The 23,166-nt window shown below is 33.7% G+C and overlaps 3 protein-coding genes across 3 annotated transcripts in view; all 3 read left to right on the top strand.

The window, feature by feature from the left end:
• LOC128549107 (uncharacterized) overlaps positions 1-23,166 on the top strand; it is a 463,895-nt gene that overhangs the window by 254,086 nt on the left and 186,643 nt on the right. The window lies entirely within an intron of this gene.
• LOC123555994 (uncharacterized) overlaps positions 1-23,166 on the top strand; it is a 273,928-nt gene that overhangs the window by 202,607 nt on the left and 48,155 nt on the right. The gene's annotated exons all lie outside the window — the stretch shown is intronic.
• On the top strand, positions 17,054-22,672 carry LOC128549111 (lithostathine-1-beta-like). Its single transcript, XM_053525374.1, has one exon. The coding sequence runs from the start codon at positions 17,241-17,243 to the stop codon at positions 17,976-17,978; it is 738 nt and encodes a 245-aa protein (XP_053381349.1). The 5' UTR covers positions 17,054-17,240; the 3' UTR covers positions 17,979-22,672.

The raw sequence follows: 23,166 nt of genomic DNA, 5'->3' as shown, positions 1-23,166 counted from the left end.
CCCACCCACTCAAAGTTTGGAATAGACTCTCAAAGTCCTCTTTGATCTGTGTATGAATTGTTGATGCATCAATATTTTACACACATATTTCAGAAGATTAAAAACTAAAGATGGAAGCACTTTACGTAAAAAAAATCATTAGTAACAATCAATTATTGTTTTTGTTTCTTCATTAATTGATAATTAGGAAAACAAATTATATACCGATGTTTAAGGCAGGGCAAGTAGAGTAGGCAGAGGCCTCCACTGGACAGCTTTCGGGTAACTTCCCCTGTTTCCTTGCATCCACATACAAACGCAAACAGTCCCTTATGTATTCATAATATCTGTCATGTGTTTACGAATCGGATAGAAATATCCGTCCCGAGGGCACCTGCGCATTGGGCGGTAATGAGGCTTGCCGAATTACCGCCCATGCGCAGGTGGCCGGGGGACAGATATTTCCATCCGATTCGTAAACACATGACTGATATTTTTTCTTGCATATCGTCTACATGTTAGCATTTTATTCTGGCAGATTATTTTTCTTGCATACCGTATTTTACAAATAACAGGTAGAAATATTTTCTTTGTAGCACTCTTTCTTATAAGTTATAAATAGTTTTCACGTACTTGAATATTTCAGACATGAATTCAAAGTAAAAAGCAGTATTTCAAACATTATTCTATATATCAATAAGGTCATACTAAAGTCATTTAAAAAGAAACTGAAATAAAATAGATATTCACCTGAGAATGAGTTGCTTTTAATCAGAAAAAAATATCTGATTTGCAGCAAACAAAATGCTGCGAGGATCTCATACACAGTTTAATCAATTTTAATTAAGGAAAATTCGCTTAAAATAACAAAAAATCCGCCGCGTGTGCCCCATTAAAATATTATAATAAATTTACAAGTCAGAAATATAACCAGTTTCCTGATAACTTATAATCTGTTTTACTTAAAGGTCTTATTCGAAAATTGCAGAACTATGAAATGTAAATCCGATACGCTTTATTGTTACATACCCGGATTTATTCCCCCTGAATTAAGACATAATAGAAGTGGAAACATCAACATTTTTCATATTAAAATCTTGAATTTATAACGCATGCTTGACGTCATTTTAATGTGTATCGTTGTGTGTTAAGTTTATAAGTCAACCTTATTCAGGATATTGAAGAAAATAATGTTATTGGGGAAGGTTATTTCATTGTTTGGAGAAAGTTATATCCTGGGTATATATAAATATATATTTTAACCATAAACTCATTTTGTGCAATACAGTTATGCAGATGAAAATACGATTAACTGATGCATGCTGGAGTGTTTAGCGCGCCAAAAACTTACAAGAAAGTCTCATGAAATGACAGAGAAACATAAAAATGTTTCAATAATGATGAGTGTGAAATTCGTCATAACTACGGCAGTACTATCGTTCCAGTTGCACCTCTTTGGCTATACCAAGAATATTTCATCATTTCCCCGCAGGACTGCTAGTATATTAAGCCGAATAGATCAAATAAAATATAGTCTATAGAGTGGAACGCTGTATATATTGAACTGTCAGAAACAAAAACATTTACGAGTTGATGAAATACCAAACATAGGTACAAGGTACCAGCTAAAATAGTTATTTCTAAATTTATAAGTAAGTTAAAACAGCAACGAAACCCCATGCACTGAGTGAATGGCTCTCTACTAACTTCATGACCGGACAAAACCGGACATCAGAATGATGTGTAATTTCTTACACATTTTTTGTTCGACACAGCAGTATTAGGTTGCTGCTTCTGTCTCATGTCAATTCTCTAATGTTACATCTATTAGCATTGTGTCGAGAAATATACAAGAGTTCCTAAAGTCACTCAATATCATTCCGCTGTTTAAAGAACGACTGCATATTTCTCGATGTAAAGCTAATAATCTTTTTATTACATTCGTATCTTGTCATTTCAATGCTATAAATTACATTCTCTATCCACAGAAATTACTTTCTACAAGCCAGGATTTACCTTTCACAACCTAGGATATTACCTACTGCAACACAATATATATAAGTTGAACCTTTTTCACCCTACCCCGATTCCCAATCGTCTCCAACCCACCAGTCATTATTCAAAGCTATGACATACGTTGCTTGTATTCCAGTGGCATGTTTTCTGACGAAGACATAAAGGTCGAAACTAGTAAAGAATGTGTTTTCTTGGTAATTTTAAATCCTTTTGATCTAGTGGCATGTTTGGCAATGCGAAATACTGTATTCAATGAACTACACTCAACAGAACTGTACAAAATAACCAGAAACAGAACTTCCCTTGAGTGATCTTGCACAAATTATACACTCAATTTATCCCGCTGTATTAAATTTCTATCAAAAACACTCGTCAATGTTTTCCTTTGTTATTCCTTAACCACACTTTTTATTTAAATACAGGATTGCGAGCTGCAAATGAAACTCTGGGGATATTTTCTTTCCTATCATAAATGTCTTATCTCTGTGATAATTAATCTGTCGCTAATGCGAGTTACGGTCTTCACAATGTCATAAGCGTTTTGCTTAATCATATACATGTATTTCAAATGTTATAAGCGTTCATTTTTGCATGCGAATTACTGCTGAGCATGTGCTATCTTAATAGGACATCACTTGTAACAACTTAATTAAGCAGGGTACACTTCGAATTTTGGCCCCGTCAATATTTGTTATAATTACAACTTCGTGATTTTGAATGTCTGTAAATTAAGTTGAGAGATAATGATTGTTAATTCTTTAGAACATTTAAACATTTAAACAGCCGATACATGTAACATTCTGATGTCAGATGTAAAACTAACTGCTGCTAGCTTTGTATGAATCGGTTAGTCACTTTGGCGCGAGAAATTCAAATTCACGGAAAGGTTCCGTGCTTGTTGATCGATACTCAGGAACGTTTTCGCTATTTTGTGAAGGAACGAGCTGAATGGGCCCACATTCCGTTTATATCGTGTAGTTCAGTAGGGACTATTAAATTGAGAAATGCAATAAAATTGGGCATTGTTCCTGCAGCAGGATCATTGCAGACTGTTCAAAAAGTGCAAAATTGATGATTTTGGCATGCTATTTTTAATGGAATATGTAAACCTTTCGTTTTGATAACTTTCTGTATTCTTGTATGAAAGTGCTGAGCTTGCCATTAGATAAAAGCACAAAACATACACGCAATTTATAAAATGGCCACCCTGAATCTGCTCATTATTATGGAGGTGCAATATTGCGACTCGCTACATGTAAGCCTGGCCGTGTCCAAAATTTTCGAATCTAAGTGTACCCTGCTACCTTAATCGCTCAATTTTAGGTATCATATATACACTTCCTGCCCATAACTTTTATACATGTACACATTCAAGATGATTAGCTGTTGCTTTCGAAAATGATGCCTCTATTATATTCTTAAAAGAAAGCTCTTTGATCTTCCCAAAAATTGTAAAATGAAACATTTCATTTCATTTAAAGCCCTCAGTTGGTTTACTAATATCATGAAACAAAAATGTTCATTTTCGATGAGTAAAATTGGAACATGGAATATTTATCATGTCGCTTTGAATATTTAAAGATAATTAGCTTTGTATCGGAAATATGCACGAGTTCTTCAGCGGAAATATTGCGCGACTTTAGGAGCGCAATATTCACCCGCTGAAGAACGAGTGCATATTTCCCAATGCAAAGATAATCACATTTTATTACATACGCACCTACGCATGTAAATATTACGTAAATATCATTATATGTTCAATAGCCTGAATAGGATTGACGATACTGAACTAAATAGAAAAACAGTTGCAACAACACACACTGAATTACGTCACGCACCCGATATGAAATTCAGGCGTCAGTGTATAGAAAAATATCGCCGTTTCCGGTACCAGTTTACTTAAAGGGGAATAGAAACGAGTATGAAATAATATACCTTATGTGGTATTGTTCAGAGAAAGTCAAGCGCTTGTCTTAGAAACGACAAACGCTTCAGTGATCTTTTGTCCAATATTAAGAATTGCTGTTCAGAATTGTCAAACAAACTAATCAGTTTTATCGTATTATATTATTGCCAATAAAGTAAACCCATTAAAACCAGTGTGTGTTCACAAGATCCTTAAATATTTTAGTACATTAGAGTGTAATTTCTTGTACTTAATATCGCGAATGAAAAGAATTTTGTTTTCCAGCTCCTATCAACCGTTCCAAGAGTTTGACAATTGGTTTACTTAGAATATAATGGTACTAGAGCAGGTTGGATAACAGCTCGGTATTGAAAATGGAAAGATATGGTCTATATATATTTAAACCTTATATATGCTGTTCTGTTCTGTTTCGTCAGTATATAAGTTTGAGGTCCACAGCGTTTATTTTAGATATCTTTACATACGCATATTAGCGTTTGCAATGTATTCCTGTAGTTACGTTACGTAAAAAGTCGCCTATATTAGGTTATTAAACATTCTACTGTTTCACCGTAAATTCAAAACAAAATATCTGAAGGTCATAGCTTCAGAACAACATGCTGGACGGGAATGTGGACCAAATGGGAATCGCTGAATGGATGGGGAAAGTAGATAAAGAAGAATACACCTTTTTCCTTGTGACAGGGTTTTCATACGATAGAAAATCAATACAGGGTGAAAGTTTTTTTGGCATAAAAATACATGTGGCCCATGAAACGTTTTTCTGAACATATTTTTCTTAAAAACAATGCACAAGTAGATGAAGGACATTAACTCAGTGAAAAATAATAGCCGGTGGATAAGCGTAATGCGGCACGATGCATGAAATCAAGAAATCAAGGTGCTGAAGGTCTGGGTCGTTCTTTTTCTTTCTTTTTTTTGCTTTTGTTCCTAAATGCAATTAAATTAGGTTGTACAAGGTTATATTCAGTTTTCCCTTTTCCATTGTCTTGGCTAGCAGAGTTTTATTTTATAATCAATTTTGGTAGTGGACCATTTTATTTTTCCATAGAAACAATAGAAATAATCAGCGAAAATTAGCTGAAGAGAAATCTTCTTAAGGTTGCCGACTGTTAAGGACACTCGGCATTCTTCAGACATAAATAAACAAGCTCCTGACTTTTCGTAAAAACCGGATGACGTCGTATTGGAGAACACTAATTTGCCAATTGACATCACAGATCTAATACGTAAATCTTGAAATTATATACTATACGGCTCTCGGCTTTATTCTAAAATCCGGGCTTTTACTACAGGAATATTATATCCTTTATTTAAATAAACAGTAAACGTTAAACGTGTGTTTTAATATCTTATAAATCTATCATAAAGGATACCCGTTGAGACATGTTTACTGGTATTACATTTTGTGAACGTCAATATAATTATATTACCGCAGCAGGACACATAAATATTAAATGTGCAGAGACCATCCCTTGTGGTATCAGATGTTATTCACAGACTACAAGACAATGGTGGTATAATTCAGTGTTGCCTGTCAGCACAGTCTGTAAACAGAACTTTTAAAAGATATAGAATTCAATTAAGGACATTGCAAAAAACGATGATTTTGGAGGAGATACATCAAAGCTAAATGAGCCATTCGAACAAAAATTACAAGTATAAAGATATACCTTGAAATATATTATCATCCAAATGTTACTTTAAGTTAAAACATACAAAACGTTTTCAAATATCTGCTAAGGATTTGACTTAAGTAAGTAAAAACAGTAAAAATTATGTAATATCTCGTTAAAAATTTCTAGAAGTATCTAAACTACTTGCTTTAAATTAGAAAGCGATAAAAAAGCACCGAAAGTTTTAAAGGAATCTCAGAACAACTCGCTTTAGAAATGAAATCGATACTGCAGAAGACGAAAAGTCGATGTATCGGAGCTCATAAAGTTTGTATGAGTTATTGTTTTTCACGCTGCGCAATAAGGAGAACACTAAAATACTTATTACATCATCACTTAAAGTAAGACCTTATATAGATCGGACCTTTCATCTCTAAAAAAATCCTTGTTATCACTTTTTATCATAACAAAATGTCAAACTTAATTGTACAGCTGCAGCATATTCTAGGGTATTTCACTAATTCTGTGTTTACATTATGTTACCAACGATAAACTAAAATAAATAAATCAAAATCGATGAACAATACTGATATGCTGTCCTATTGTCCTATAATTACAATGCAAAATGTAATATGATTTTGATGGGATCATATTACATGTATAGATCATCAGTTTATTTTTTTTTCTGTCGATGTTTTGACAAAAGAAAATCCGGGCTTGGCAAATACGTGCCGGGGAATTCTAATTCGTAGTGTACTTGTGTATTTGATTATTTTTGTCATGATGGCAGTTGCATTTTGTCGAAAGTGTCCATTTAACAATCCAGTCATTTTAATTTTCAAAAAGTAGTATGAACATTCTTACAAACACGGACAAGTGCATACTCATGTGAAAGAAATGAAAAACACCCTGCCGAGGCCCGATAAATCGGCTTTGAGGAACAAAATGTTTCAGCCATCAGACTTCTCCTTTTCTCCAACAACTAAGAAACATTACGCATACACCCTCGGTGAATTTCAGTCACATTTCCAAGAGTGATGATAAACAACCAAATCCACTTCATTAAAATGTATTGCCGTATAAATTGTTCCAAAATTTTCAACAAAATGACAGCCAAGAAATTGAATCAATAGAGAAAATTTGTTTCTTATGCGTCTCGAGGGGACGTGTGTAACACTTAAACTGACATACTTTGTTGCTTTTCAATCTTCAGATTCAGAGTTGAATAATATTCGCACATGCTGAAATAAAACAATATTTTTATGTAGCCAGTTGAATTAGAATGATTTTACATATATGAACGACAGAAATTTATTCAGACCTCAGAAAATGTTATATTTATTCTAATCGTGATACAAAGTTTTTTTCAGTACTTATTTAATAGCTTAGTAATAACGTTAGTAAACTATTAACGAAGTTTTAAGACGCTGCACATGAATTTCTTTTATAAATTACATGTAGGTCAACTATAAACTCCGCTTATCACTGTTTGGCGAAACGTTTTTACGTATTAATTTGAAATAAGTAAATATTATATGGGTCTAGTAATTCTTTCCCATGGCATGTGCTTGAGATACATTAAAAATGAAGCATTCAGAAAATCAATGTATTTCTTGAAGCACTTATTAACCTATGACATCCCAGAAATATTCAGTTGAAATCAATCATCATCGTTCAATAAGTAAGTTCCTAGATAAGAGTTCAGGATATGTATTATGATTAAACGTAAATTATTTAACTGACTGATCCAATTTTTGTTTAGATAAAGCACATCTGCCTCCATACATCGAAAATCAAGACCAACTTTATTAACGTCAAGCTTAGGTAATGCGTTACCTCCAATACGACATGAAACTTTCACAAAACCAAATTGACGATTGTTCCGACATGTTTCTCTGTCCGTCGATAGAGAATGTTTTCAAAGACCTGTCAATATTGCGCAATACTTCATGTACTTAAGACCATGTTAATTCAAGTGAAGCTAATTCAATATAATTCCTCGGAGGCGTGGCAGGGCGTTTTTTAGGTAAGCGTATATTCATATTGCATACAGTTGTGTAAAAATGGTTGAGATCGTGCATATAATAAAAAGAGCACATTGGGTAGCAATAGGGGTCGAGTATATCACAAAAGTACCTGCAGGTAGTGTCTGACTTAAGAAAATATCTCTATTTCACTCAAAACACATTATCTTTATATTTTGAGCACGAGGTATATGTTATGCATCATCCTAAAGGTCTCCAGTGCTGTCAGTAGGTTTACTTTGAATATGGACGATATCTTGAAGCACATGTTGTTTTTTTTACATATGAGTACATTTTTCACAGGGAAAAAAAAATGGCGAAATTAAGAATTTTTTGTTCAAATGTATTTCAATTTTGCTCTAAAATTTTACACATATATCTTGCTTTTATGTTAATTAAGTTGAAGAGGTTGAAACTAGAGTAACTAGAGTAATTCCAAAAAATAGGTGTTACGACAGTAATTATCAGTTCAAAAGAAACGATAGGGTCTACAGGTGATGCAAAAAAATCATATAATTCGACTGGCAATGACGGCAGAAATTTCAGTTTACCACATTCTGTATCTTTCATAATCAAATGTCTAATATCTAAAAGAAAATGCCTTCGAAATTTTAAGTTAATGGGAATAATACAAGAAAAGGGTAATGCAGCAGACGAAAACTCACTGAGAATTTCTTGGAAGCTCCGAAGGACTAGACTTGCATAAGCAATTGGTGTTACAGCAGACTAAAAACCTAAATATCCAAACATAAACGAAACTAAATACTGTAATCAAAGCAGTATTCGTTTGAGCTAGCTGCCTCCTTATCAAATTAAATCGCAGAGCATGCCTGTTCTAAGCGAAGGAAATTACATGTCAGAGACATTTATCAATATGGACCTATTTTCTTACTTTAAAACTACTGCGCTTCATTTTCTGTATAAGTTTAATTACGATTGATAAAAACGTACATTGTACGTCGTTAACGGAAGGTAATGTAACAGCCACGAAAGACGTTATGGGGAAATGTTACTGAATCTAGGACGGCAGCTTAACAAGCCAGTGTTAACATTGCTTGGAATGGCGATTAGGAATCTTGAAAACCTTCACCCTTGCGATGAATGGACACAGTGGTCAGATTGCAGTGCTGTTAAAGAAGGATATATTGCTATCAAAAAACGTACGAGGACGTGTGGAGGAACTCCATCCGCATCTGAACAAGAAAATAAAACAACAGAAACGGACATAACTATTTGTGAGGGATTTTGTCCACAAGACTATAATATGACGGCAAATGGATTCTGTGTTAAATTGTATGTCGCTGCCAAAACGTTCGACGACGCAGAAAAACAATGTCAAAAGGACGGAGGCCACGTAATCGATATTGATTCAGAGTTAAAACACGGGGATGTCAAGACGAACCTCAAGGGACTTGGAAAACATGCTTTCATCGATGGTCGCCGTAAGGATTCAAGTTCGCCATGGTTGCTTGTAAATGGCTCGCAGAAAGAATTCTTCAGCTGGTATTCAGGGCAACCGGACAGTGATTCGTGTTTATATATTCACCATACATATCTACTGTTTTGTGATCATCCATGCACAGCGAGATTTTCGTTCTTGTGTGAAATAGTAGGATGAGACAATGAGCCGACAATGTTTAATAAACTAAGAAATTTAAAGACTAAAACTAAACATAGCAAACATTGCTCTCCAGGTTAAGACATCGACTTCAAGGAACGTTTACCAGCATAGAAATTGATTTGACTTTCTTAAATACATTTTGCGTTTACTTCCATCCTATAAATATTATGGATTATATATCTCATTTTTATTGCCAAGGCAAATCAATGTTCGTCATTGTTATTGATCACTGCTTGCACTGTCATTGTGCTCTTAGTCTATTTTTTGAAAATTCGTTTCTGTTGCATATCTACTGTTTTGTGATTATCCATGCACAGCGAGATTTTCGTTCTTGTGTGAAATAGTAGGGTGAGACAATGAGCCGACTATGTTTAATAAACTAAGAAATTTCAAGGACTAAAACTAAACATAGGAAACATTGCTCTCCAAGTTAAGACATCGACTTCAAAGAACGTTTACCGGCATAGAAATTGATTTGACTTTCTTAAATACATTTTGCGTTTACTTCCATCCTATAAATATTATGGATTGTATATCTCATTTTTATTGCCAATGCAAATCAATGTTCGTCATTGTTACTGATTACTGCTTGCACTGTCATTGTGCTCTTAGTCTATTTCTTGAAAATCGTTTCTGTTGCCAGCTACATTTGTATGTATAATATATAACAATATAGTAGTTAAGCTCGGTACTATCAAAATAAAAACCTAAATGGCAGAGGAAACCACTGAGTAAATGATAATCAAATATATCAGTTTGAGCGCTCTCTCTGCATCTCCACTGGTAATATTAATAACAATCATATATTTTATATAGATACATTCAAAATCATTAAAATGTGTCATAAATAACGGTACTTTCAATGTTACTTAGGAATACCGTTATCAGGTTTGTAGCTTATCAATGGGCAGTCAGATACTTTTCTCCCTTGCCGTTGTCATTTGAAATCACTGTTCACAGATCACTCTAAGAAGCATCTACGACAAATAATGACTTGTATCATATATTGTTGTAAGTCATTGAAAAACAGCTTTCAAGGTTATGATAAGCTCTAATTGAATGTGACCTTGTAAATCATGAATTTAAGCTACATTGACTTGTATTTAATTTAAAATCAAATTTGCCATTAATGCTATATTTGATAATCCACACATAAGGAAACACGTTGACGTCACTGGGATAAATAAGTCCTAAATTAAATTTCATTAATAAAACTTAAGGTGTATTAGTACGCCTTCCTAAGCCCCTTCTCCTTTCCCCGACACATATGCACTCCTTTTGTAGGCCAAAAATAATTCATTGAAAATAAACGATCATTTACCTGAAAATTTCATGCGCACTGTGTTTTATATGTTAAACCATGAAGCTATTTATTTATTTAATTTCTTTTTACTTTTCTTTTTATTTTAGTTTCAATCCCTTTTGCAACTCCATCTATTAACTGTATGAACATACAAAAAAATGACACTTCAAGGCAAAAACTAGAATTTAGCTGATACAAATCCACTTTTAGCGTAGAAATGTTGATATGGTGTAAATTTATATGAAGATGATCATTTTTTTTTGCAACAGAAGCGTAAGGTAAAAGGATATGCAGTTTTTCCATTTGTTTTCAATCACAAATTTTTAGTTGCAACGTTTATTTTGTTCATCAGTTTTACAAAGCGTTTTAACTTTCGGTCAAACAGGGATACTTCGAAATAAATGCAGAATATCAACAACGTCATCATCACGTTCACCTTAATTAGGAAATTACCATAATCATTTTCAAGTATATTTTATTTTCACTAAAGGTCGTCGGAAGAAGTCCTTAATATGTCTTAAAACGATCGCCTTTAAATAGGAAATCAGTACCGCAGCAGACTCAAAGTCGAAATATCCAAACACAGAAAATAATTATTGTAATTAAGCAGAAATCGTTTGAAATGATTGAACTATCTGTCAATAATAGGCATTAAAACACGAAGCACATTCTTTCCAAGCTACGTAAATTACATATTAGAAATTTGGGCGTGTTTTCTTGCATAAAAGTATTATTTCTTTTAGATGACTCATTTGAAAGTTTATGAAGGCGCGTACTTAAGATTGTAAAAATAGACAGAATTATTATTTTCCAGTATTTCATCACAGAATAACAGTTTTGATGGGAAATATTGGAAATTGGATGAAATGGTTGTTGACAATTTAAGTCTAAAAGTGACATTTTATCAGCCATCCGATAACTATTTCACAAACGAGCTGTCATTTTTTTACAAGCCCGAACCGTGCAATAGTGAATTGGATGACTCTGATGTAAAGGGTTAGGGGGTCACTGTTGCCTCATGGTTAAGGTCGTTGACTTCAAACCACTTGCCCCTCACTTTTCGTTGAAATATTCATGTGAAGAAGTCGGTGGTTTCACCAAGGTGCCCAATCTTGATAACCTGGACTCTTCCTCCAACATCAAAAGCTGGAAAGTTGCCATATGACCCATAACCGTATTGTTGTGACGTTAAATCAAAAAATCTCAGGTGAAGGGATTAAAAATACCTTGACGAAGATCATTTACTCAGTTGTGAAGAACACGATGTTCCAATCGCACACCTCTCCTCTTCTCCTGCATCAGCACATAATTACCTTCGAATTTGTTAAATGAACTAACCTTAAACCTCCACTGCAAGAATGATAAGAAATAGCGATTCCACGTCATCAAAATGTATTGCCGTGTTCCGTTGTTCCAAAACAATAATAATTTACACGAATGTCATCGATAAAATGATTTCTGTCTATAACAGTTTGAGGAAATATTTTGCACGCGTTCCTGAAAATAATAAACATTATACGAGTCTGTGAACTGTTTCCCATCTGCTGGAGTCTGCAACAATAAGACAGAAAATGTAGCATTCAAGAAATTCTAGCATTTTAAAACATAACCTTTTTTCGTAGCTATTTGTTCTAGTTTTGATACAGTGAAATTCAGTCCTCGCTGTTCAGTGAATAAATGCGTCATACATACAGGTCCGGGATGTATTATAATCAGGCTTGCAATTTTAAATTGACCAACACAGAATGTGTTTAGCTAAAGCGCATCTGTCTCGGTGCACTGAAAACCAAGCGAAACTTCCTAATAAAAACCAGACGCAAAGATGTTCATCACGTACATCACGTACATAGATTCAAGAAGATTCATCTTTTTTTTTTTTTTAATTTTGCCACATCTGCCCCAATGTCTCAAGCAGGTAAGAAAGTAAAGTTAGATAAGCACGTCAAACACAAATTTGTAATCAAAGTGCTCTATTGTCGAAAGAGTCGCCTACTGACCACCAGACAGTTAAGTGACGTTCACATGGTAAGTCAGAGCCAACTTGATATTTGCTGGAGCGGAGATGCTGTTTGCACAAAGTAACAATATCAGACTACAATCTACTGACCATAAACAATCATCAATACAGTTTGGTGGTTTTATAAACGAAGTTTCTTCAGTAACTGGTCAGAAATAGCTGTCGGTCTCCGCGACATTGGGACTCTTATTTTTGCCCTTCTCTAAACCAACATGGAACTCTACTGATAAGACGCAATCATCCTATGACGATGATAATGATGAAGGCGATACTTGAATCGCGCTCTAGTTATGTCACTGGAGAAAAAAAAGTCAATGTCATTGTGACCTAGATTTTTGACATACTGACCACTAAACAACATCTACAGACGACCAATAATTCTTTAAAGTTTGACGGCTGTAGTACTAAAAGTTATCCAGTTGTTGATCAGACATCTGTTTCAGTTTCTATGTCACCTAGACTTGTGACGTACTGCCCTCCACAACAGCAGTGGTCATCAGTTGATCGCATTGATTGCTTATGCAATGCAAAAACAACTAAAACATAACTTGACTTGAATATATATATCACTCATTGTTCTGGTTTCAAGGTTACTGTATTTAAGATACGTGCATGGTGGTGTTATTCGATATGGGATAACATCCGAGTGGGTGATTCCATTATTTATTATTAAGGGGGCATTGTACAACTTCTTTGGTAAAACGCTTGTTTTCTTTTCCAAGTCCAATATCGGTTTCATTTACTAAATCGAGTCAACAAAATCAAGGTTTTATGTTTATAATTATACAGAATATGATAAAAATGAAAAGAAACTATAATTTGACAACTGTAGGTGTAAAGGTACATGTAACGTCGTTTTATGCATTTACTTTTTAATAAATCAAATTAGATCTTTTTATTTCTTTACTTACTACTTACTTTTCCTGTCCTTCTTCAGGTTCAACCCCGAGTATGTACGGCCCCGTTTATTCGTTTATTGTCTAATGTGTACCTACACACAGAGCTGCTATAAGTTCAATTTATAACATGCAAACCTAAAGTTAATCCTTTATTTTGCCAACGTAATTTTACGTAACATTGTTGCATTAATTCACCGTGAGGCAGGGCAATTCGCTAATCGAGCGTCCAATACATTGTATCTCTCGGCATCGAATGACATGACAATTTTTCACTAGTTGTATAACATGTATAGGCTGCAGTCCATTCACGTAAAATAATCAAAAGTTTACCATGTTGATTTTCAAGGATCATTTTCCCTCTCTAAATTTCAGTTTGGTTAGTTTTCTGTATTGCATAAAAATAATATTACAATTATCACGTGCTTTAGAAAATTTATTTTCGAGCTTCAAAAATGTTGTGAAAAAAAGTTAAACACCTTCTTTTTTTTGAAATAGCTGCTAAGTTAGTTTACCCTTCTTGCAATCATATGTTTTAAGGTCATAATAATTAAGGTTGTGAAGGACTAGTTACTAGTGATTTGCAGTGCACTTTATTGACGTTAAGAATGGGGGAATTTTTTCTAACGTTAAGAATTTTTTTGTACCCTGTGAGCTTGAAGAACATTTATTTTCTAAGACAAACAAGAGCAGAAAAAACATAGGTCACCGAACTCGTTTTAATTTTATAGGGTATTTTCTTCACCCACTGTTTACGCATTTCTGAAATTTTGTAAAATTGAAAAAATGCTGGTACTTTATAAAACATATAATATCCTACTTAATCTTATAGGGATTTCAGGTCTTACAGGTTAATATGAATATATGGTGATGTCAGTATTATATAAGCATAACTGTCACTTACAAATCTCCTTAGGTTTTACATGTTGTCATAATTACCCCACCCACTTTATTTTCAATGGAAAAAACGTATTTAGATCTACAAACAAAATTCTGACGTTAAGATTTTTAAAATATTTTGCAGCATTATTGACATACAAAAATGCTTCAAAATGGAAAGAAAAAAAGTTGGGGTCACCGTGCATCTAAGAGATTTATTATGAAAAAACTGTGGTGGATTTTGATATTTTTTGTTCTTTTTGTTTTAATTTATATTTTCTAGATAATATGAAGTGCTATCTTGAATACTTTTATATTATAAATAGCTTAACATTATATGTATCAGTCAGAAAAATATCAAAACCAAACCTGATCTACTTTAATAGATATTTGAAATTACATACCCCTACCCAACTGTAAATCTTACGTCAATTTTAGGAAAATGCCAGCCAAAAATAAGGGTGAAAGTTTTTTTTCTCGCAAAAAGCATAATATATTTGGTTAAACGGTACATTATTAGCCATATTTTAATTATTTAGCATTAATTTTTGGCAAAACTTTTGTTAGAAAGCAATATTCGAAGAAACATTTTTCAAAATGGCGGATATCCTGAAAAAACGATCGTACATCCTTAAGGTATTTTGTAAATACATATATAAGCTTCATATATAACGAGCATACAGTCCATGACACATAAGACAGAACAGTTCTAATTTCAAATAGACGATAATTTATTTCACTGTCACAAATATCATTTTGAAATATGCATTAACTATGACTAATGCCGCGAGTAATGCGCAAAGAGATGCGAAAACGATATGTCAATTACACCCATTAAAAGCCCTACCTATACACAGAGGAACCGAAAGAAATAATAAAAATCAGCTGGGAAGAATAAACAATGCATTCACATTAATCAAAACAAAAATTAAGGAAAATACTCCAATCTTGTTAACAGTATTATGACAAAATGAAAGTGAAACTAATAGAAGATTCTCAATCATTTTATAGAATTTGAAAAGAATATAAAAATAAATATAAAAGTTACTTTTACTTTGTATTTGAACTACATTAAGAAGTTACTTTTACTTTGTACTTCAATTACATAACGAATTATACGCCAGAATATTTTGCTTTGTCTGAATACAAAAAACTACAGTTCAGATACTATAACTTTAATCTGAACACGCCATAGCTAAAATAAACACAAAAACACTTTTGTTTATTTTGTTCATTTGTGCCTTGTCTTCCCTCGGTGCTTTCTGATGGATTGATTACATTTCTGTTTATTTGATATTGTAGGCAGAGCGTCTGCAGCTGGACAAAAACAGTTTAAGCCTCTCAATCATTTTAGTAAGGAATGTGTAAGTTAATGTATTATAATAATGCTCTTGTACGGACTAAAGCGTAACAAGTTGCCCGTGGTACTGGCTTTGGTTACTAACACACCTTTGTGTGCGTATAGTGACTAATTATAATAGCATTTTAGAAAAAAACACTACCATCATATTTATGATGCTCATAAAGGACATATAACAATATCAATAACTTTTTTCCTAAAGTCAACTTCAAGTCAAATACAATATACTTTCAAAGATACATTTACTTTTCCAAAACTGCGAAAGATTTCCTTTACATACGAAATCGGTACTGTAGCAAACTTAAATACGCCTGATGTTTCTAGTTAAACTAATTATTATAATCAAAGCGGAAATCATTTAAAATAGCCGCCTCTTTAAACAAACTTTAACGCAGAGCACGTCACTTCCAGACTAAGAAGATAATTTAGGCACGCCTCTCTGTCTACTTTGTGAATATAACGTTTATCCTCTGAAATTAGATAAACGCCACACGCACTGTGGATTGGATATAATACAATGTCTCGATACAACATGAACGGTAGAGAATAACAATACTTAAGCGAGGTAGTCAAAACTGAATTGATCCGAAAATGACCAAAAAATTTTTCTCGCCTTGAAATTACAAAAACATGCGATATCTGTCCATACAGAGCTGGGTCTATTTTAGTAGCAGAATGCTCGTGGACCAAAGAACACTCGGAAGCTGGGGAAAGGCTCCAACTACACGAACTAAACACATCATCTTTGATTAATATGTGATTAAGTATAGAGAGCAGCATCTGACTGATTGATACTCTAAGCTCAGTCTATATAAAGATAAATGATATTGTTGCATTCTGGGACTCTTAAACAGTTTTATCACCATTTGACATCATTGTAATGATACCGATACGACCACATTAAGATGCATTTCAATATTTCGCTCAGTTATAAAAACTTTAAAAAAAAAACTCTCAAAAATCACCAATGGCTCTCCTTTTCGGATTTGTAGAACGAAAACTAAAAAGTATAACTCCATCAATACGTGGGGAAAGGAGAATTGTGTTGAATAAAGAGCGATCACAGTACAATCACCGTGTGGTTAAAGTGTTCTCCGGGATGCTTTATCATATTTTCCGTGAAAACAAGACTTCCTACATTATGTTTGATGTTAATGTTTTTCATTTGTAACGGACCTCTGCTTGTAATTTATTACACAAAAAATCTGTTCCAGCCTTGCAATCGTTTTTCTTCTGACACTTATTGATGTAGCGACAGAAGTATTAACAAAAGTAAGAAGACCTTTCTGGTTTGTTACACTGAATGTCTGGTTTCAATCTATATAATTAAATAATGTTCGGAGTAAATTATTTAATATTAATGCAACAGGTTGTTATATTTTTGAACTTAAATATATTAACTAAATTTATACAACCTACGCCCTTGCATCTTTCAGTTTGGAGGTGAATTTTTGTCGGATAAACTGATTGTAGTTATTCATTTTGCAGTCATTTTTCTATTGTCATGACTGCATAATACTCTGTTGCAAGGACAAAAAAAGAAAACAAATATATTTCACTAATAGAGAAAATAAATTTGAACGTGTGTAAAAATAAGACAACATGAAGAAAGGAACTTTACGTACCGTTATCTGTATCATACTTGCCACCGTAAAAATGGAAATAAACTGTGCTTCGTCCTTGATGGAAAGTAATGGAACCGCCGCAGAAGACGTGGACGGGAAAATGTTGCAGAGCCTTGGAAGAAAGCTTAATAAGCCAATGTTAACATTGCTTGGAATGGCGATACGGAATCTTGAATACCGTCATCCTTGTGATGACTGGACACAGTGGTCAGATTGCGGGGCCGTTAAAGAAGGCTACATTGCTACAAGGAAACGAACAAGAACGTGTGAAATAAATCCGCCTTCATTACAACAGGGAAACAGAACAACGGAAACGGACGTAAGCATCTGTGAGGGATTTTGTCCACAGGACTATAACGTGACGGCGAATGGATTCTGTATAAAACTGTATGTAAGTCCAAAAACCTTCGATGACGCGGAAAAACAGTGTCAAAATGACAGCGGACGCATGATTAACATTGATTCTGAGTTGAAACATAGAGACGTCAAGAATGTCCTGCAAGGATTTTGCTGCTACGTGTTTGTCGATGGCCGTCGTAAAGATTCAAGTTCACCGTGGATGACTCAGAATAATTCGCAGAAAAAATACTTCAAATGGGCTTCAGGGGAACCGAACAGTAATTTGTTGTGCACACAAATGCATCCTAGCAATACTTACTGGTACGATCAATCGTGCACAGCCACATTGTCATTTCTGTGTGAAATAGTGAAATAGTAACTGAAATATAACAGTTTCAAGGGATAAAACTGAACGTAGAAAAACATTGTAACGCCATTTGTAAGGGAAATATTTTCTAGAACTTTTATAGACTTAGAAACAAATAGATGACCTTAATTGTTTTTATTTTACAAACATGTGGTATAAGAAAACAGGTGTGCTCATTATACGTGAAGTGAATACATGTACATGTCTTATCCTGTCTTGGGGACAAACTGTTAATATACTAACGTTGCATCTTAGTAGTTGTAGTGTTTCCTTTTATAAAAGATGGACTAAAAAGCTTTGATAGTGCAATGTAGATAACCCATTCATTCGTAACTTTGATTTAACTCAAATATATAGGCACTGGAACTTAAAATACAAACAAGTAATCACTATCTATTTCAAATATATGTGTAGCTAACTGCATCAAAGTACACAGTCTGAAAAAAATATTTGAAATATCATTTTCTGAAAAGTAGATATTTGGACTGAAAAAAATGATCATGGGTAAAATATTTGAAGCTTAGGTGACTGTATACATAGTATTTCATGCAAACCATGCACTTTTTACCTCTAGGCAGGAAAAATCATACATAATTACTGTAAGGGTCAGCACTTTGTATAGAAAATTATGTAAAGATCTAATCATTTAATGCCTTAGAGAAAGTATGACATTTTAGAGGATGAAATATGTCGACAAACAGACGATTTTTAAAATATGTTAAAACCAACAGAATTTCACTAGGAATGCGTCATCAAAGAATGAGAAAAATATCTAGAAATAAGAAAATCAAAGAAAACAATTTCAGGACTGTAAAATGCATGACTGTGTTATCCTATAGCTTACTTTTCCATTGCACTGGTACAACATAGACAGGATTATGATTGGCAAAGGGTGTTCACTCATAAATTTCACTCTATAAACAGATTGTTTCCGCCAACATTAATCGCCCGTACTGGATGTACGCACATATTGAGTGTACTATATACTGACTAAAGGTTAGGGTTAGGTTTAACATAGGTTTAATAGTGTACATTCATGCGTGCGTATTGTTTCCACATTGTTTCCCTTGTGCAAAGAGGACTTATGGTAACTCTCTATAATATAGTACAATTCAGATATGATAACCAGTCCATCCGTAAAATTGGTTTGGTTAAAATATAATGTAGTTCAGATAATCCGCCAATCATCTACTTTGACCGAACTAAAATATAGTTCAATTCAGATAATATGACCCGTTTAACCGTAGCAAATACCCGTTTAAGGATGGTCCTTAGAGGGGACACAAATAATATCCGGTAGAACTAAATGAAGCTTGGTTCACACGAAAATTAAACAGTATATAAAACATGTACACTACTCAACACAACAACCGTCAGTTTACTGATATATACATTTAATTCCGGAAAAGGGCTGCATAAAGGGGCAATACTTTCGGACAGTTCAGCGCCTTTGAAGACACACCATTTTCAAAGAACTGTTACATATCTTCGTTTTGATGCATTTGCAATAATGTCCCAGTGTTGAAATTTCACATAACTAGGTTGAACGTAGTTTTCAGTAATTGTTTTTAAAATATATTTTGCCTAACTGCACACTGAATAACCAAAATAACAACACACCGATAAAGCAGAAATGTGTGATTAATAAACATAAGACAAAAGAAATACGTGATTAATATCATCACAATTATGAACATTGCGTGGCCGACTACCTTTTGACCGACCAAATTTTAATTTTTACCACACCATTTTTAACTTAAAGCGAGAACCATGAGCACTTGATCGGACGTTTACTATGATACTGTTTACTATAGAAGCCCAGTGGGCTTTTCAAACAACTTTTTTTATATTTGAACTTTATTAATTCAATTAAAATATGATAAGATATATATTCAAATGAAATTGTAAAAGTAACTGTAAGAAAGCAGAAAACATTCAAGTCCATTGACTGGCTAACATAAATGTAATGTCCAACAAGGCGGAGATCGGCACATAATTTAGTATTACATGTATATTTTTCAAATTTCTATGGACCAGTTGCTTGAAAATAACGCAAACTACCAAACATCAAATCCCATCGATATAAATTTTGAAAATTTATGCGTAAGTTTTACTACTTTTAGCTCACCTGAGCAATGCTCAGGTGAGTTATTGTGATCGCTGGATGTCCGGCGTCTGTCTGTCTGTCTTCTGTCAACATTTTTGTCATTTTGTCAGAATGATTACCTTGATAGAATCTAGGCTAAGTTCGAAAATGCGTCATCTGGCGTAACAAGTAGGTCAGTAGGTCACATCAAAGAAAAACCTTGTGTATGCGAAAGAGGCTGTATTTTTCAACGGATCTTCATGAAATTTTGTCAGAATGATAACCTCGATAAAATCTAGGACAAGTTTGAAAATGAACTATCTGGGGTCAACATCTAGGTCACTAGGTCACATCAAAGAAAAACGTTGTGTATGCGATAGAGGCTTATTTTTCAACTGATCTTTATGAAAGTTTGTCAGAATGATAACCTTGATGAAATCTAGGCCAAGTTCGAAAATAGGAGGTCTGAGGTCAATAAATAGGCCACTAGATTAAATCAAAGAAAACCTCTGTGTATGCGATAGGGGCTGTATTTTTCTACTGATCTTCATGACATTTGTCAGAATGATAAACTTGATAAAATCTAGGACAAGTTCGAAAATGGGTTATCTGGGGTCAAAATCTAGGTCACTAGGTCAAATAAAAGAAAAAACCTATGTATGCGATAGAGGCTTATTTTTCAACTGATCTTTATGAAATTTTGTCAGAATGATTACCTTGATGAAATCTAGGCCAAGTTCGAAAATGGGAGGTCTGAGGTCAAAAAGTAGGTCACTAGGTCACATCAAAGAAAAACATTGTGTACGCGATAGAGGCTGTATTTTTCAATTGATCTTTATAGAATTTTGTCAGAGTGATGATCTTGATGAAATCTAGGCTAAGTTCGAAAATGGGTCGTCTGGGGTCAAAACATAAGTCACTAGATTAAATCAAAGAAAAACCTTGTGTATGCGATAGGGACTGTATCTTTCAACTGATCTTCATGAATTTTGTCAGAATGATTAACTTGATAAAATCTAGGTCAAATCTGAAAATGGATCATCTGGGTTTAAAAACTAGATCACTAGGTCAAATCAAAGAAAGACCTTGTGTATGCTAGAGTCTGTATTTTTTAATTGATCTTCATGAATTTTTGTCAGAATGATTTCCTTGAGGAAATCTAGGTAACGTTCGAAAATGGGTCATCTTAGGTCAAAACTAAGTCACTAGGACAAATCAAAGAAAAACATTGTGTATGCAATAGGGGCTGCATTTTACATCGGATCTTTATGAAATTTGATCAGACTGTTTGTCTGTATAAAATCTAGGTGAAGTTTGAATATGGATCATCTAGGGTAAAAAACAAGATCACCCGGTCAAATTAAAGTAAAACCTTGTGTACGCAATAAGGCCTGCATTTTACACTGGATATTCATAAAATTTAGTCAGAATGATTGCCTTGATGAAATATAGGTCAGGTTAGAATATGGGTCATCTGTGGTCAAAGTCAAAGAAAAACTTTGTTTGTGCAATAGATACTGTATTTTTCAAAGATTTTCATGAAATTTGGTCAGAATGATAGTCTTGATAAAATTAAGGTCAAGTTTGAATATGGGTCATCTGGGGTCAAAAACTAGGTCGCTAGGATAAATCAAAGAAAAACGTTTTGTATACGATAGAGGCTGTATTTTTCCGTTGAGGTTGATGAAATTTGGTCAGAATGATTGCCTTGACCAAATCTAGGTCAAGTTCAAATATAGGTCATCTTGGCTCAAAAACTAGGTCGCTAGGTCAAATTGAAGAAAATACTTGTTTACACTTAAGAGACCATGTTTTCGTTCCAATCTTAATGAAAATTGGTCAGAATATTTGTTTTCATGAATTCACTAGGTCAAACATGTTAACACTGTTATGGTGTTTCTCAGGTGAGCGACCTAGGGCCATCTTGGCCCTCTTGTTTAAATTTGTTTTGAATGGTTTATAATTTGGAACGCTGTGTATTAGCTGAAGCAAGGAAAAATTCTTCATTTAAAGGGAATTCCTATAGTTTTTATGCGCATCTTTCTGCGCAGCCGACACTTTCTATGGAAAACTGAACTGAAGTCAACATTTGTTGAAACATGTGACAGACAATCTTAAATACGAGGAATTTTGAATGAAATAACATTTTTGATAAGTTATATCAGTAATCAAATGTTGATACTGGTTTATGTTGTATTGACAAGTATCATGCCTGACAGGTATCTTGCTATTTTTGTGGTTGTGTTTTCACATCGCATTTTAGTACAAAGACAGTGTTGTTCATATAATGTAAGATAATTGACTTAGTACTGATAAGACAATATCACCTTTCAGATTATTTAGTATTCAATTATAGAAAGAATTAAGAATTTTAAAACTTTTTTTTAACTTTTAGCAGACATACTTGTAATCAATTTGGCCAGGTTCGCGCCATTTCCGTCCGAACAGGTGTTGTATTCTAGCGGTCTTAACATAAAATTTAGCCTGGTGACCCATACATTTTTAGCCATTTTTATGCTCACAATACAATTATCTATACACAAGAAGAAAAAGAAAAAATTCTATGAAAGAGTTTTTTCAAAATTTAAAAAAAAATATTCTTCACTATGGGTATTTTTCATTGAAAAAAGTTCACAAAAGTAAATATGAAACAATATTTTTTTTCATTTGTACCCATTATTGTAAGGATAGAGTATTACAAATATGACTATGATATCAAATAAGTATATAATAAAATCTGTAAAAAGAAAAAACCGTATTGTGCTGCCTGGATGTATATTTTGGTTGGTATTTATAAAAAAGCAGAAAATTATGAAAATGTTGAAATATCGCTGGCAGTTTCAGCAACAGTGGGTGTGTTCAAAACAATTTTTCACAAAAACAAGCCTGGTGACCTATTGTTTTTATTTGTTCATTGTTTTCAGCACAAATTTTCCTATCATATATGTGAATTTAAAAAAATTCTATGAAAGGAAAAAAGCTATAGGAATTCTCTTTAAGCGACGGCTTGAACAGGATCCTTTATTCCTCTTAACATGTCCTAAGTGCGCACAATGTACACTGAGTACAATTCAGAAAGCTTGTTCAAACATTACTAGCCAGTAAATAGTA

The sequence above is a fragment of the Mercenaria mercenaria genome, chromosome 15 (genome assembly GCF_021730395.1).
Source record: "Mercenaria mercenaria strain notata chromosome 15, MADL_Memer_1, whole genome shotgun sequence".
Lineage (NCBI taxonomy): Eukaryota > Metazoa > Mollusca > Bivalvia > Venerida > Veneridae > Mercenaria > Mercenaria mercenaria.
The sequence above is the reverse complement of the archived record's forward strand: the minus strand, read 5'-3'. Positions and strand labels throughout refer to the sequence as shown.

Coding starts and splice junctions, on each gene's coding strand:
- LOC128549111 (XM_053525374.1), top strand. CDS start 17,241: ATGAAGAAAGGAACTTTACGTACCGTTATCTGTATCATACTTGCCACC.